Below are 12,521 nucleotides of genomic sequence, written 5' to 3'. Positions count from 1 at the left end.
TATACAATAAAGTACCTATCTAGATTGCAATGTAACATATGAAAATAACAACGAAGAGAGAAAGAATAAACTACCAAATAAATTTCAACACATTTGTGGAGTACTAGCATATACATACATTAAAAAGAAAAACTCGAAGGGACACAAATAAAAAATTGTATAAAACAATGACTGTTCCGGTTTTATTATATAGTTCTGAAACATAGACTGTAAAGAGGACAGATTGGATTCATATAAAAGCACCAGAAATGAAATAACTTCGAACATTAAAAGCACAGTCTGCTATATACAGTCACGAAGCTTGAATATTGAGGGTGCTAGAAACAATAGACTGTGACGGTACTATTTTGCATTGCCTGTAATGAGGCGATATTAGCGATCCTAGTGGTGAGCAACTATCTAATGTTTGCATATTTACTACGTATTAAGCTTCGCGACTGTATATACTAGACTGTGGTAAAAGGATCTATTAGATTAGACCAAATTGAAAATGAAGATATACGAAAAGATTTAGATATATTTCCTTGAATGAGAAAATAGTAGTCCAAAAGGGAAAACATTAGTGGGATCTTTTCCTTCTGCATATCATTGGATCTTTCACAGCTGCTAATTTTAAAAGAGTAAAAATTAAGGAATATTTTCTTTCTTTTTACCAATAGATGGGGCTTGAGTTCTTTTATTTAACAGCCTTCGTTCTGTTTGCCTTTTCGTGGTAAATTTGTTTTTATTTTTTTGTTTTTTTTTTATAGGAAAGATGTTGGCTAACCTGTTGGTCACTCTTCAGCATTTGTTTTTCCCAACGAATTAGAAGAGAGATTATCTAACTCGTTGCTTTTTTTTTTTTTCCAATTTCGTTTGTTTTTAATCGCTTATGAGTTTGTAAATCATTCTTTGTGATAAAATATTTCTCAGGTGATCTGAAAAAGTGTTAACGTGCCAAGGAGCCCAAAAATATCCATCTTTATGGAAATAGATTTGCAAAAGGGAAGAATAAAAGTGATAAGAGTGCTAAATGTGACCCTAACCTAGAATGTGACCTACCAAGTACTTAGTAATGCATACAGAGACGATGTTTTAATCCCATGAACAGTAATTGTACAGATGTTCGAAACGGAAACACGACACATATAGGCCTAATCAAATCAGGACTGCAAACTGCCGTCGAATTCAACTATTACGTGAGACAAAATCTATCTCAAAATAGCCTACTTTTAATTTAAGCCTAGCTCCCAAAGTGTAGAATGAAAGTTTTTTTTAACGGAACTGAATAAGTTGTCAATTTTCTAGGTCGAATCCTTAGTCTCCCGTATCTTCTTGAGAAGAAGTTGGCAACCCTAGTTAACGAATAAATATTTATAGGGTTCGCTTTTATTCGCAGTTTTACGCATCCGCGGTAGGTATCGGAATGTATCCCGCGCGGATACGCGAGAATTACTGCATTATTTTCGTATGAATCAAGAGTCTGCAAAGATCTGTGAAGGTCATTGTAGCCTTTGAAAAATCAGGAGAATTATGTGATCAGTGAGAGCAGGCTTCAGTGATTCTATACATTAGTTTATGATATAAAATCATATTCGAAATTTTCTTTATTTTATTTCATGTAATTTTCTTTCCAATTACAGTTGTAACATCGTTACGCTGAAAACAGTTCCAAAGCTGCAGTTCCTCACACTTTGCTCTTTCTTGTGTGTCCCAAGACCTCTTCGCACAAAGCCATGCGCTCTTTTCGAAGGCCTCGTTTCAGTTCAAGTTCCTTCCCCATGTCGAGGTATACTTCATCGGACGTAGTGTAGGGCGGCCATTTGATATTCAAAAGAGAGTCTTCTGTTGGTGTCGGGTCGCTGAAAGCAGTTCCACAATTTTACATTTAGTTATTATTAGGGCTCGGATTTAAATGACATAAAAACTTGGAAATACGATACAAAACAAATTGTCAAAAATTACTTACAAAATATTAAATATTTGCCATTCTATCATTTTGTAAATATTAACTCCGTGTATTGACCATAATGGACTTTTCACCCTATAAAAATGGAAGAGGAAAAAGAGGGATGAAGCGTCACCTGTTTTGGAGATGTGATGAGGGCGAAGGTAAGACCGACCAGCAACAATCTGAACATATACCTAACAGTATTTTATCTTTTGTGTTTTGACAACTCACTGCTGGCGAATCCAGTTACCTCGAATAGTACATTATGCAACGAGCCTATAATGATAGTAATTAAGACGCGAGTATGTTTGTTTATGAAACTCGCTTGCGCTCGTTTCATAATTTTCATACGAGCGTCTTAATTACCATTATAGACAAGTTTCATACGACTTTTTATGCTCTACCATGTTTCTAACTTGAAATTATTGAGAAGTATTCATTTTATTCGCATCTCACTGAAGAGCAGAAGTGACCTTGTGCAAACTCGTAAATTGTGAGATGTGCGCAGACGCGAAAGTATTTATTTTTTTCCGAGGAACAATAATGTCATTGACCTTGATATAATTTAGGGAATAACATGAACTAATTTTGATATGACCTGGAAATTGATTTAGAATTGAAAAACGAGATGACAAATTGAATTTATTTGAATAATATTTACAATTAACGCTAATTATTATAGTAACGGAACATAACCTTCTGCGACAGTATTGGATTTCCAGCCTCCGTGACATTTCCCTCATTGTCTTTCGATTGCATATCCGAGAATAATCGAAAACCTGAACTTTAATGAATAGGTGTACTTTAATGATATGCATTAAAGGACTGCTACCAGGTGTATAATTACTACATTTCGGCATGGTCGAGCATAAACTTATTTAACCAGAAATATTTTTAAGAAAGGAAATCCAAAATGAATAACGAAACAAACAAAATCTCTATTATTAGCACAAAACGTGTGAATAATACTTGGAGAACTTAGCAATATTATGATATGATCAAAAATATTTTAATTTAACTTAAATTTGTGAGACCAGATTAAAAATATGACGTCATAGAAATCCAAGCCTAGTAATTATAGAGGTAAAGCTATAGACAGATCCATGCAGTATCGAGTACATGGGGAAGGGATTTGTATTTTAAAACTTTCCAGCTATTATCTCGAAAACAATGCGTTTGCGAGAGCACATATTTGGAAAAACTTTTCTAAGTATCAGGTGAAATGATTTGTTAGAGGTTACTAAGGTCATTTTGAAGTGAACTTAGTTTTTGACGTGAATACGTCAAGTTCGGTACAGTACTAGTATTTCATGCCTGAAAGTCTACCGACACATTTTGAGGCGAGTTTTGTTGCACCTGTAGGCCTAATTTCTAAATTAATCAACATATTATTTGTGTGCCACTTAAGTAAACTGCGATCCACAGACAAAGGAACAGTGTATCCATCGTGATCAGGGGGAAATTGAGGTAGAAACTGGCGGGTCGCACGGCAGTCGAGGCAGTGTAACTCGAGAATGCGCAGCGATAGAACGTTCGCTGTCGTGCCAAACGATTCGTGACGAACCAGGCTACAATCTTAATTTTTTTTTTATCACAATCAGCAGTGGACAAGTTCAATTGGAAAAATTCGCGAGTGTAAGTCGCATAAAAAATTTATATGCGGTGCAAATGGGAGAGGGCGTAAAAGAATGCGTAGCGAACGATAGAGCGGGATGGTTACTATAGCGACTAACATGTTTACTCTCAGTGCATACAAGGTGATTACTTTCAGGAGTCCCAGAACAGCGAAGATATACCGGATTTTCAGGTATCTGGAAAGAAGATATGTCACTGGTGAATTTTACCGTAACAGCAATTCCATCAGCGACGTATCCACGCATTAAAACTTGCGGTTGTGTCTCCGATACAGTCTACCGCGATTCTTTTAAATGAGAATCTAAACTGTTTTTTTTTTTTTCATAAAATTCTGAGTTTATACAAACAAGTTTTGTTTAAATTTTTTTCATCAAATCCTTATTATTATTATTTTTTTAATATTTAACAGCATTGAAAAACATACTCTACGCGAAAGAAAGGAAGAAAAAGAAACAAAGATAGAAATGCATACTTTTAAATATTGCATCTTATTCGTTTTGTTTACCTTTCACATACAGCTGCTTGTCAATTTCATTAAATACTAACTTCTAACTTAGTAACGGTCGTGGTGGCATTCGTCGTTAAAACGAATGTTTATGTTCGTGTTAAAAGTAAACAAAAGAGATCTGACTAAGATACCCTCTTCGAAAGTACCATGTACTGTTGTTTTTTAAATTTTGTTAAATGTTTGAGAAAAAATGTTTCACGGAAAAGTTATTTGTTTTTATAGTGTGTAAAATTGTTGTTTTCGAGATAAACAGCTGGAAAGTTAAAAAAAAAAAAACACACACACACTGTATACATACAGTAGAAAATATTTGTAAATACAGTAACAACTAAGTGATGAAATTTTTCCTGCCCTCTCCGATTTTCCTGATAACAAAGCTGCAGTGAAAGACGGTGCTATGAATGGCTCTCTGGTGTGTTGGGGTGAGAGGTGGCAAGAAATACAAAACTACAGTATTTAAAATGTAACATTTCGTGGCAGTAGGAAGGCGAATAGTCTTGAGAAGAGGGATATAAATTGCGAATTATAAATAATAGTGTAGCGTTGGAACATGTTTTATTACATTATAGAAAATATAACCGTGTTCGGTGTCTACACGCAGTTCGGCCGATACTACGTGACCTTCTTGGAAATTATTTTAATTGCATAAATGCAGTTCTCAGATTTTTATCCAGTACAGGACTTGACAAGGTTATTTCAACTTTATTGGGCTGTTGTTGCTTACCATCCGGACCCTTTACATCACTTTTCGGATATTTTACATCTGAAAATATTATAGAATTTTATTGCCCTTCAAATCGGCTGATAAATTGCTTCTGGCCGTCTCTATTTTATTATTTGAAGGTCTCTTTTTAAACATTGGCTGTTCATTTTTTATGTTTTAGGATTCACCTTGTCAATAAATTTGTATAACTCATCTTAGTTCGCGTTCGCATTTTGTTTATGATATTGTTTGTTTTTTGTTTTTTTCTTTAAGAACCTTAGATAAGGATGTAAATAGCCATAGTTTGGTGACGCTCCCTACTACACCTCACAAACTAAATAACCCTCTCCGATTTACATGCTATAGGGTCCCCCATTTTAACACCTCGGAAGATTGTTCCAAAATACTCCACTGATCTCTGTTCGAGAAATGTTCTAAATCAGTGGTCGTCAGCACTCGCTGAAATGTGCAACAGGTACGCGGTGCCGTCCCATGTGCACCGTCCTGCAGCAGGGAGAGATAGAGAGCATACTCGCTAACAGCTACGCAGTGCACCAAGGTGCTCTGTGCTGACGACCCCTGTTCTAAATGATTTGGCCGATATTTTCTTCCACTTTTTGCATAACTTAAAACTGAATAACTTCTGCACTTAGGAATGTCGTTAAATGATATGCTAAATAATAATAATAATAATAATAATAATAATAATAATAATAATAATAATAATATATTATTATTATTTTATTATAACAACCCTGTGCGTGGGCGCGACTGTCCAAAGAGGCCGACTGATGGCCTCCAATCGGTGCAAGGCTATCGTGTCATCACAATGATCACCCCAGCCGTTCTAACTGGTTGAGAAATCGTCAATATTGAAAACGACGTAAACTAAATAGTTACTGAAGTTTCTCAATTATATCCATAACATTCAGATCCAACACTATTTTGTTACCGTAAGCTTTTGAATCATAATATTGTCAAATAATACACATTTATAATGAGAATGCTAAATGAATAGTGATGAAACTTTACCTGTCTTTAGCGAAGTTGGCCCACATTCTGACCAATTTCCTTGACATCATAACATCACTCGATTCCTTGTCTAAATCTGGAGTGAAGAACGTGTGAAATAAATTACCGAGCTCATCAGCATGAGTTGGACCTGCAAAACAAGCACCAAGAATTACTGAAACATCAGTTGAAGTTCGAGGTATTGATTTTTTTTCTTTTCAATTTTACTCCGTAAATCCAAATCATCTTTCTTGTTGTCAGAGGAATCATCGGAGTTTTTATTGTGCAAGGCAATGTTAATCACACCGCATTTTCAATATATATGTTCAATTTTTTTTAGGTAAGACGGGGAGGTATCCCATAAAGTACTTAGTTCAACAAAAAGTGGATAAAGGCCATTTGATTTTTCGAAGTACAGACAGTCAGAATTTTTTTCTCACAACGATCTTCTTCGACAACTATTGATTCGCAATACAAAATCCTCGTTAAGTCCTAGAATTTTTCAGAAGGTCTAAGCGCTGTTATCATTCTTCCCAGCTGCCGCGCCGCGTCAGCCAGTGGTACTAATCGTGTTGTGAAAGAAATTTAGTTTTTGAGCTGAAATAGATTATAAGCTTAAAAATCCGGAAGTGGATATAAGAGCAGAGCGTGCAGCAGGCAATGTTTGCTCTCATCTTTTTCACGTAACACTGTCAGGGCAGTGATATCTTCGTATTGAGTACTTTCGACATGTTACGCGTTCTTACGAAACAAAATTTTACCTTTTTAAATTATCTTTTGTTTGTTATATTCATTTATTTAAAAGTAGTTTTCAACAGCTGACGGAACTGGTAAAGTAACCTTTATTCAAACAATTGATGTGAAGAATTAAATAAATGTTATCCTCATGGTGCAATCAATTCAAACAACGATACAAATTCCTTTTTTTTTTTTTTTCCTTTTTTTTAAAGTAAAACAGAAGTAAAATTTAGGTCAAATGCGGAGGTAAAATCAGATGTATGAAGAATTCAAATTCACTGTTCCTGTAAGAACACTATACACATCTTTAGAATAGCTGACGCGCCCTTTTTAAACCCCACTATTATTATCTTGAGAGTATATCTTTTTATTTATAGAGTGCATCAGATTACAATGATGCGTGCAAGCGAGGAGATATCGCCTCTTTATGAAGTAATTTTGTGCCAAAACAAATGTAGGCCTACTGGACTTTACTAGGCCTACATATTGTGACAGCGACGTGAGAATCGAACTCACGACCAGCGTCCCGCATGAAAGCAGATCGCACAGGCTCCACGGAACATTGAGTGACGTCGCGCGGTGGAGAGAAGAGAGAGGGTGTATTACGTCACGCGACGAGTTTGCGCGCGCATCTGGTGCTGGTAGAGAGGAGAGGGCTCTGGATTTCTCTGGAATGCCATCTCTAGAGACGGGTCGAACTTTCGAGGCTACGTCGCTGTAGTTATAAATTACGGTCGCGAAGGAACGACAGCAGTTTCAGTTTCTGAGTTTTCAGTTATTCAGTCAGTGAGAAAGCCAGAGCAAGGAAGCCAGTCTTGTGTACCGGAGTTCGACTCGAGTGTGCGTCCGCATCTGCGTCAGCATCCGAAGGCCTGAGTTCGAGTGCAGTGGACCGCAGTTGGAGGGACCTGAGTTCGAGTGCAGTGGACCGCAGTTGGAGGGACCCGAGTTCGAGTACAGTGAACTGTCTCTGAAAGTCTGTGGTTCGAGATACTGTGAACTCGTGTGACTGAGATAGAAGAACTGTGAACTGAGAACTGGTAGTTCTGATTTGTAAATAGTGCTTTGTAAATATTAGTTAAGATTAACAGTTCATTGTTGTGCGTGATAGTCCAAGTAAATTGTCATTGTCGTCGGTGGAGTGCTATAACGAATACTGTGTTGAGTGAAGATCCAATTGTTGACGAGAGCGTTTAAGGTGAATTGTAGAAAGGAATTATTGTTGTGACGAATAAATTACATTGTTGTTACTAATAAAAAGTCACAATATAGTAGAAACGAGCAATTGTTGAAAGTTTATTAACGTAATATTTGTCTATTTATTATTTCTGGAAATAGAAAAGTGATTATACCATTACTTGAACTAGTTTCTTTAAAAATCCTGACTGTACTGTAATGTGTGAGGAGAGAGAGTACCGGATTTTAATGATTAATTGTGACGTCTGGAACAGGAAGTTAACTGCTAAATCTTGAATTTGAGATACAGAGCATCTTAACATTTTAGATCTCGTTTAACAGCATTGCATAAGACGACATTCGGATGTTTCTAGAGGGCTCCGTGTTATCTGGAGGGAAATAATACTTTGTCAGGAATAAGATTGTTATTAAGGATTCAGTATACGTTGGAAACTGAAAAACGACGTAACATACGTTAAATCGTTATTCCAGGAAACGCCTCAATTTAATAATGCACAGTGATGGCCTACAGTGTTAATTGGAATGTGTATAATTTTTACTCATGAAATGTCGTAGTTTTCCTTGATACTGACAAATTATTTCATTAACCTTGCAAAAATTCGGGTTAATTCAAGGAAGACGTAGTAATAATTATAATAATAAATAACACTATAATGTTTCAGTATTGTTCCACTGCCGACAGCCGATTGCACTATGCCGGCTTTGTAAACCCACAAATTCCATTACAACTTGGCCGGGATCGAACTCGGGCCGCCAGAACGAAGTGTATTAGCGCTCGGGCCAATGACGCGGAGTATAGAATTCTCATTCTAAATGCTTACATGTTGTGACATACCGTCGTTGATTTTTATGAAACCTCCTTCATATTTAATTCTCCTTTGTGTGTATGTGTTTATGTAATTTTCCTCAGTGTTGTATAGTTATAATTTCCGTAACTGCCATCAAATAATTAAATTACTTAAAAATAAATAGAAGTCAGATGCTTAAAAGTAAACAAGTTCTCATTTTAACTGCAATAATACGACATTATTCGTACAAATTGCAGGCGTGAGTACTCACCATTCTTATACTTGCCCAGGTAGGCCTACTTTTCTGATAAACCCAACTTTTTGCAGATATGAAGCGGATGTTTGAAAGGATCATTTATATTGTTACATTTAACATAGATATCTGATTTAAAATCAAGTAGAGCTTTTATAAAAGTGGCAATGGAAGGATGTGGAGAGTAGAAAGCATTGTCAAGGTGTGAATGAAAGGGTTCACAAGCATTTGTAGTTTTGGTCAGTGCAGCGGAAAAATCAGCCCACATTGTCTGTGGGAATGAAGAAAACGGAAACAAAGAAGTGTTCGTCAAATACTCTTCAAATTTTGCCACTCATTGATCATTCAGCGTGATTGGCAGCAAATCGAAGATGAAACATTCTACTTCAGACAGATCTAAGTACACAAGGCCAAAACACCATCTCAGCCTTCCCCTAATTTCATTGTTTTCTTTATAGTCATTTGACATACCAAGATTACGAATTTTCGCCCACCAAACCTTCGTCAGTTTCTGTCAGATACGTTTCCAATTCACTATGGGCTAAAGAAAGGAGATGCACTATCACCTTTACTTTTTAACTTTGCTCTAGACTATGCCATTAGGAAAGTCCAGGATAACAGAGTGTTTTGAATTGAACGGGTTACATCAGCTGCTTGTCTATGCGGATGACGTGAATATGTTAAGAGAAAATCCACAAACGATTAGGGAAAATGCGGGAATTTTACTTGAAGCAAGTAAAGAGATAGGTTTGGAAGTAAATCCCGAAAAGACAAAGTATATGATTATGTCTCATGACGAGAATATTGTACGAAATGGAAATATAAAAATTGGAGATTTATCCTTCGAAGAGGTGGAGAAGTTCAAATATCTGGGAGCAACAGTAACAAATATAAATGATACTCGGGAGGAAATTAAACACAGAATATATATGGGAAATGCCTGTTATTATTCGGTTGAGAAACTTTTATCATCTAGTCTGCTGTCGAAAAATCTGAAAGTTAGAATTTATAAAACAGTTACATTACCGGTTGTTCTTTATGGTTTTGAAACTTGGACTCTCACTTTGAGAGAGGAACGTAGGTTAAGGGTGTTTGAGAATAAGCTGCTTAGGAAAATATTTGGGGCTAAGAGGGATGAAGTTACAGGAGAATGGAGAAAATTACACAACACAGAACTGCACGCATTGTATTCTTCACCTGACATAATTAGGAACATTAAATCCAGACGTTTGAGATAGGCAGGGCATGTAGCACGTATGGGCGAATCCAGAAATGCATATAGAGTTTTAGTTGGGAGGCCGGAGGAAAAAAGACCTTTAGGGAGGCTGAGACGTAGATAGGAAGATAATATTAAAATGGATTTGAGGGAGGTGGGATATGATGATAGAGAATGGATTAATCTTGCTCAGGATAGGGACCAATGGCGGGCTTATGTGAGGACGGCAATGAACCTCCGGGCTCCTTAAAAACCAGTAAGAAAGTAAACCTTCGTCAAACCTACAGCCACTTATTTTTGGCGTAAGGCCATACTTTGTTAACAGCATTGTGAATAGCCTTTTCAAAATGTAGACCACTGTGGTAGGCTCCAAAGACAAGTTATGTTACTACAAAAGTCTGTGATTGCCAGAATTGGAAATATATTTAGGTAAACCAGAGACGAGACGAGTTCCTGGAGCAACGAAACATATTTCAGCCGGGCCGAGAGGCGCTTCGCCGATAACTATTAACTTGTATTATTGCAAATTGTATCAGTTTTTGTTTGTGGCTAAATGGAAGATGGCCTTAACTTCGCCAGAATAAATAATAATAATAATAATAATTATTATTATTATTATTATTATTATTATTATTATTATTATTGTGTGACAATACCGAGCATAATTATTTTTCAAGGATTCTTTACATCCGGAGGTTACATTTTTTAGTATATAAGTTTTTAACAAAGTTGACATTCGGACTTTTTACATCAGTGCATTTTATAAATGCGCCAGACAATTTATTTCTGGTGACATTTGTTTTATTGTAGTGTTATTTATTTTTAAATACTACTTGGGGTCTGAGAACTTCTCACTTTTATGGTTTTTTTTTATGCATCACCTTGTTGAAATTGCATTTGTTTGCCTCGTTTTAACCGTCACAACGTTTTTTTAAAGTTATTTTAAGTATTCTGGTTATTGTATTGTGTTTGTGTTTAGTAAAAGATTTCAGATAAGGGCGCAAATAGCCATAGTAGCTGACGCGCCCTTTTTTAAACCCCACTAACTAATTTTTTCAAGAATAAGAAAAAAGTAATTCAATATCAATAGGCTTATATAAAAATATTAGATAAATAGTTAGAAAACGTTGGTGAATATGATGGACATCAGGTGGTCGAGGTGGGTTCCTCCAAGTTGGTGACCGGGGGGTGCAATGGTGGCCCTCGTGCTCTTCTTTTCGATCATTTTTCGTGTTATCACCAACCAAACCTTTTCGCTCTCTCGTCTTTTTGATCACTCTATTTCTCTCCGCCGGCCACTATTGCATGCGGAACGCCCACCACATCATCACAGCCATATTCACCTCTCCATCCCCGCTGTTAGTTTTCGCCACGTCCGCCACCACGACGGGATTTGTTAATGCCTGGTGAGGCTACATTATTCTTCCTCTTCTAGTTCATTATATTCATTATTAGATTAAGGTTCTTAGGTTTATAACTCCCGTCTCACCAGCGGGGATCTTCACTATCTCCGTGGTCCTGTCCCACGGTTTCGAGCGCGACTTCCAACTTGTGTGGCCCGAGAGGGCGCCCAGCAACGAAGCAATAGTGGACCCTTCATACTGCCCCTATATGCAAGTTTAGGTGCCGAACCCGGACCAGAGGTCAAGTACACTAACGTAGAGCCCCCCAGGGGGCCCGGGGCGATTTAGATGTCCCGGTGACTGACTCCGCTCGCCGGGACGGATATGTCGCTCCGACGTGTTACCGCTGACTGATGGGTGTCGCAGTGTAATCAACCACAAGTCCCCTGAAGCAGCGTGCGCTCTCGGATTGCTCCGGCTTTGGGAGGGTAGGTCGGAGTTAGCCGCAGTAGTCTGGCGGTTGTGTTCAGTGTAGAGTGGGGAGCCACGGGCGGTTATTCCCGTGGTAGGGGCATAAAACTGCGACACGTCTCTGGTGCAGAACTTGCCGTTAGGTATGGGTAATGACCAGTTTGAAGGGTAACTTGCGTGAAGTGGGTTGCTTGGGATCGGACTGTGGGGGGGTCCCCACGGCCGGCACAGACCGCGAAGAATATCTTGGTGTCTTTTTCCTTCGCCCCCCCCCGGTGGCAGGCTGACGCCGACGGTTCCGTAGGGGGGGGGCCAGTTCAAAATGTCCTCGCGCTCTCCTCCTCCCTCTTCATTACCGAAGAAACAAAAAGTGCAATTGAATGACAACATGGATTTGGACCCGGATAAAATTACAGTGAAAATGCCGCCTCCGAGATTTGTGAGTCTAACTATTGACGGGAATGAAAAGACGATGAAAAATATCAGTCCCTTCTATATCAAACGCGCTCTCGACGCAATGATTGGTAAGGTTAGAAATGCTACTCGCCTTCGAAATGGAAGTCTTCTGGTTGAAACTTTAAGTCCTAAGCAAAGTGAGACCCTTCTGAAAGCGAAGTTACTTGGTTCTTATCCCATTAAAGTTGAGCGTCACTCTTCTCTCAACACCACGAGAGGAGTGATTACTACGAGCTCTTTAGAAGGTCTGTCCGATGAAGAAATCCAACTGG

At 37.8% G+C, this 12,521-nt stretch overlaps 1 protein-coding gene across 1 annotated transcript in view; it reads right to left on the bottom strand.

Moving 5' to 3' along the window:
- Positions 1 to 832: 832 nt before the first annotated feature.
- Positions 833 to 12,521, bottom strand: part of LOC138716230 (esterase E4-like) — a 52,317-nt gene continuing 40,628 nt past the window's right edge. The window contains exons 9-10 of the mRNA XM_069849078.1: positions 5,809 to 5,938; positions 833 to 1,841 (exon numbers count right to left, since the gene is read on the bottom strand). Of these exons, the coding sequence (XP_069705179.1) occupies positions 1,667 to 1,841; positions 5,809 to 5,938 (305 nt within the window). The 3' untranslated portion in view covers positions 833 to 1,666. The remainder of the gene's footprint in view (positions 1,842 to 5,808; positions 5,939 to 12,521) is intronic.

The sequence above is a fragment of the Periplaneta americana genome, chromosome 16, assembly GCF_040183065.1.
Source record: "Periplaneta americana isolate PAMFEO1 chromosome 16, P.americana_PAMFEO1_priV1, whole genome shotgun sequence".
Lineage (NCBI taxonomy): Eukaryota > Metazoa > Arthropoda > Insecta > Blattodea > Blattidae > Periplaneta > Periplaneta americana.
This window is presented reverse-complemented; position numbering and strand designations above follow the sequence as displayed.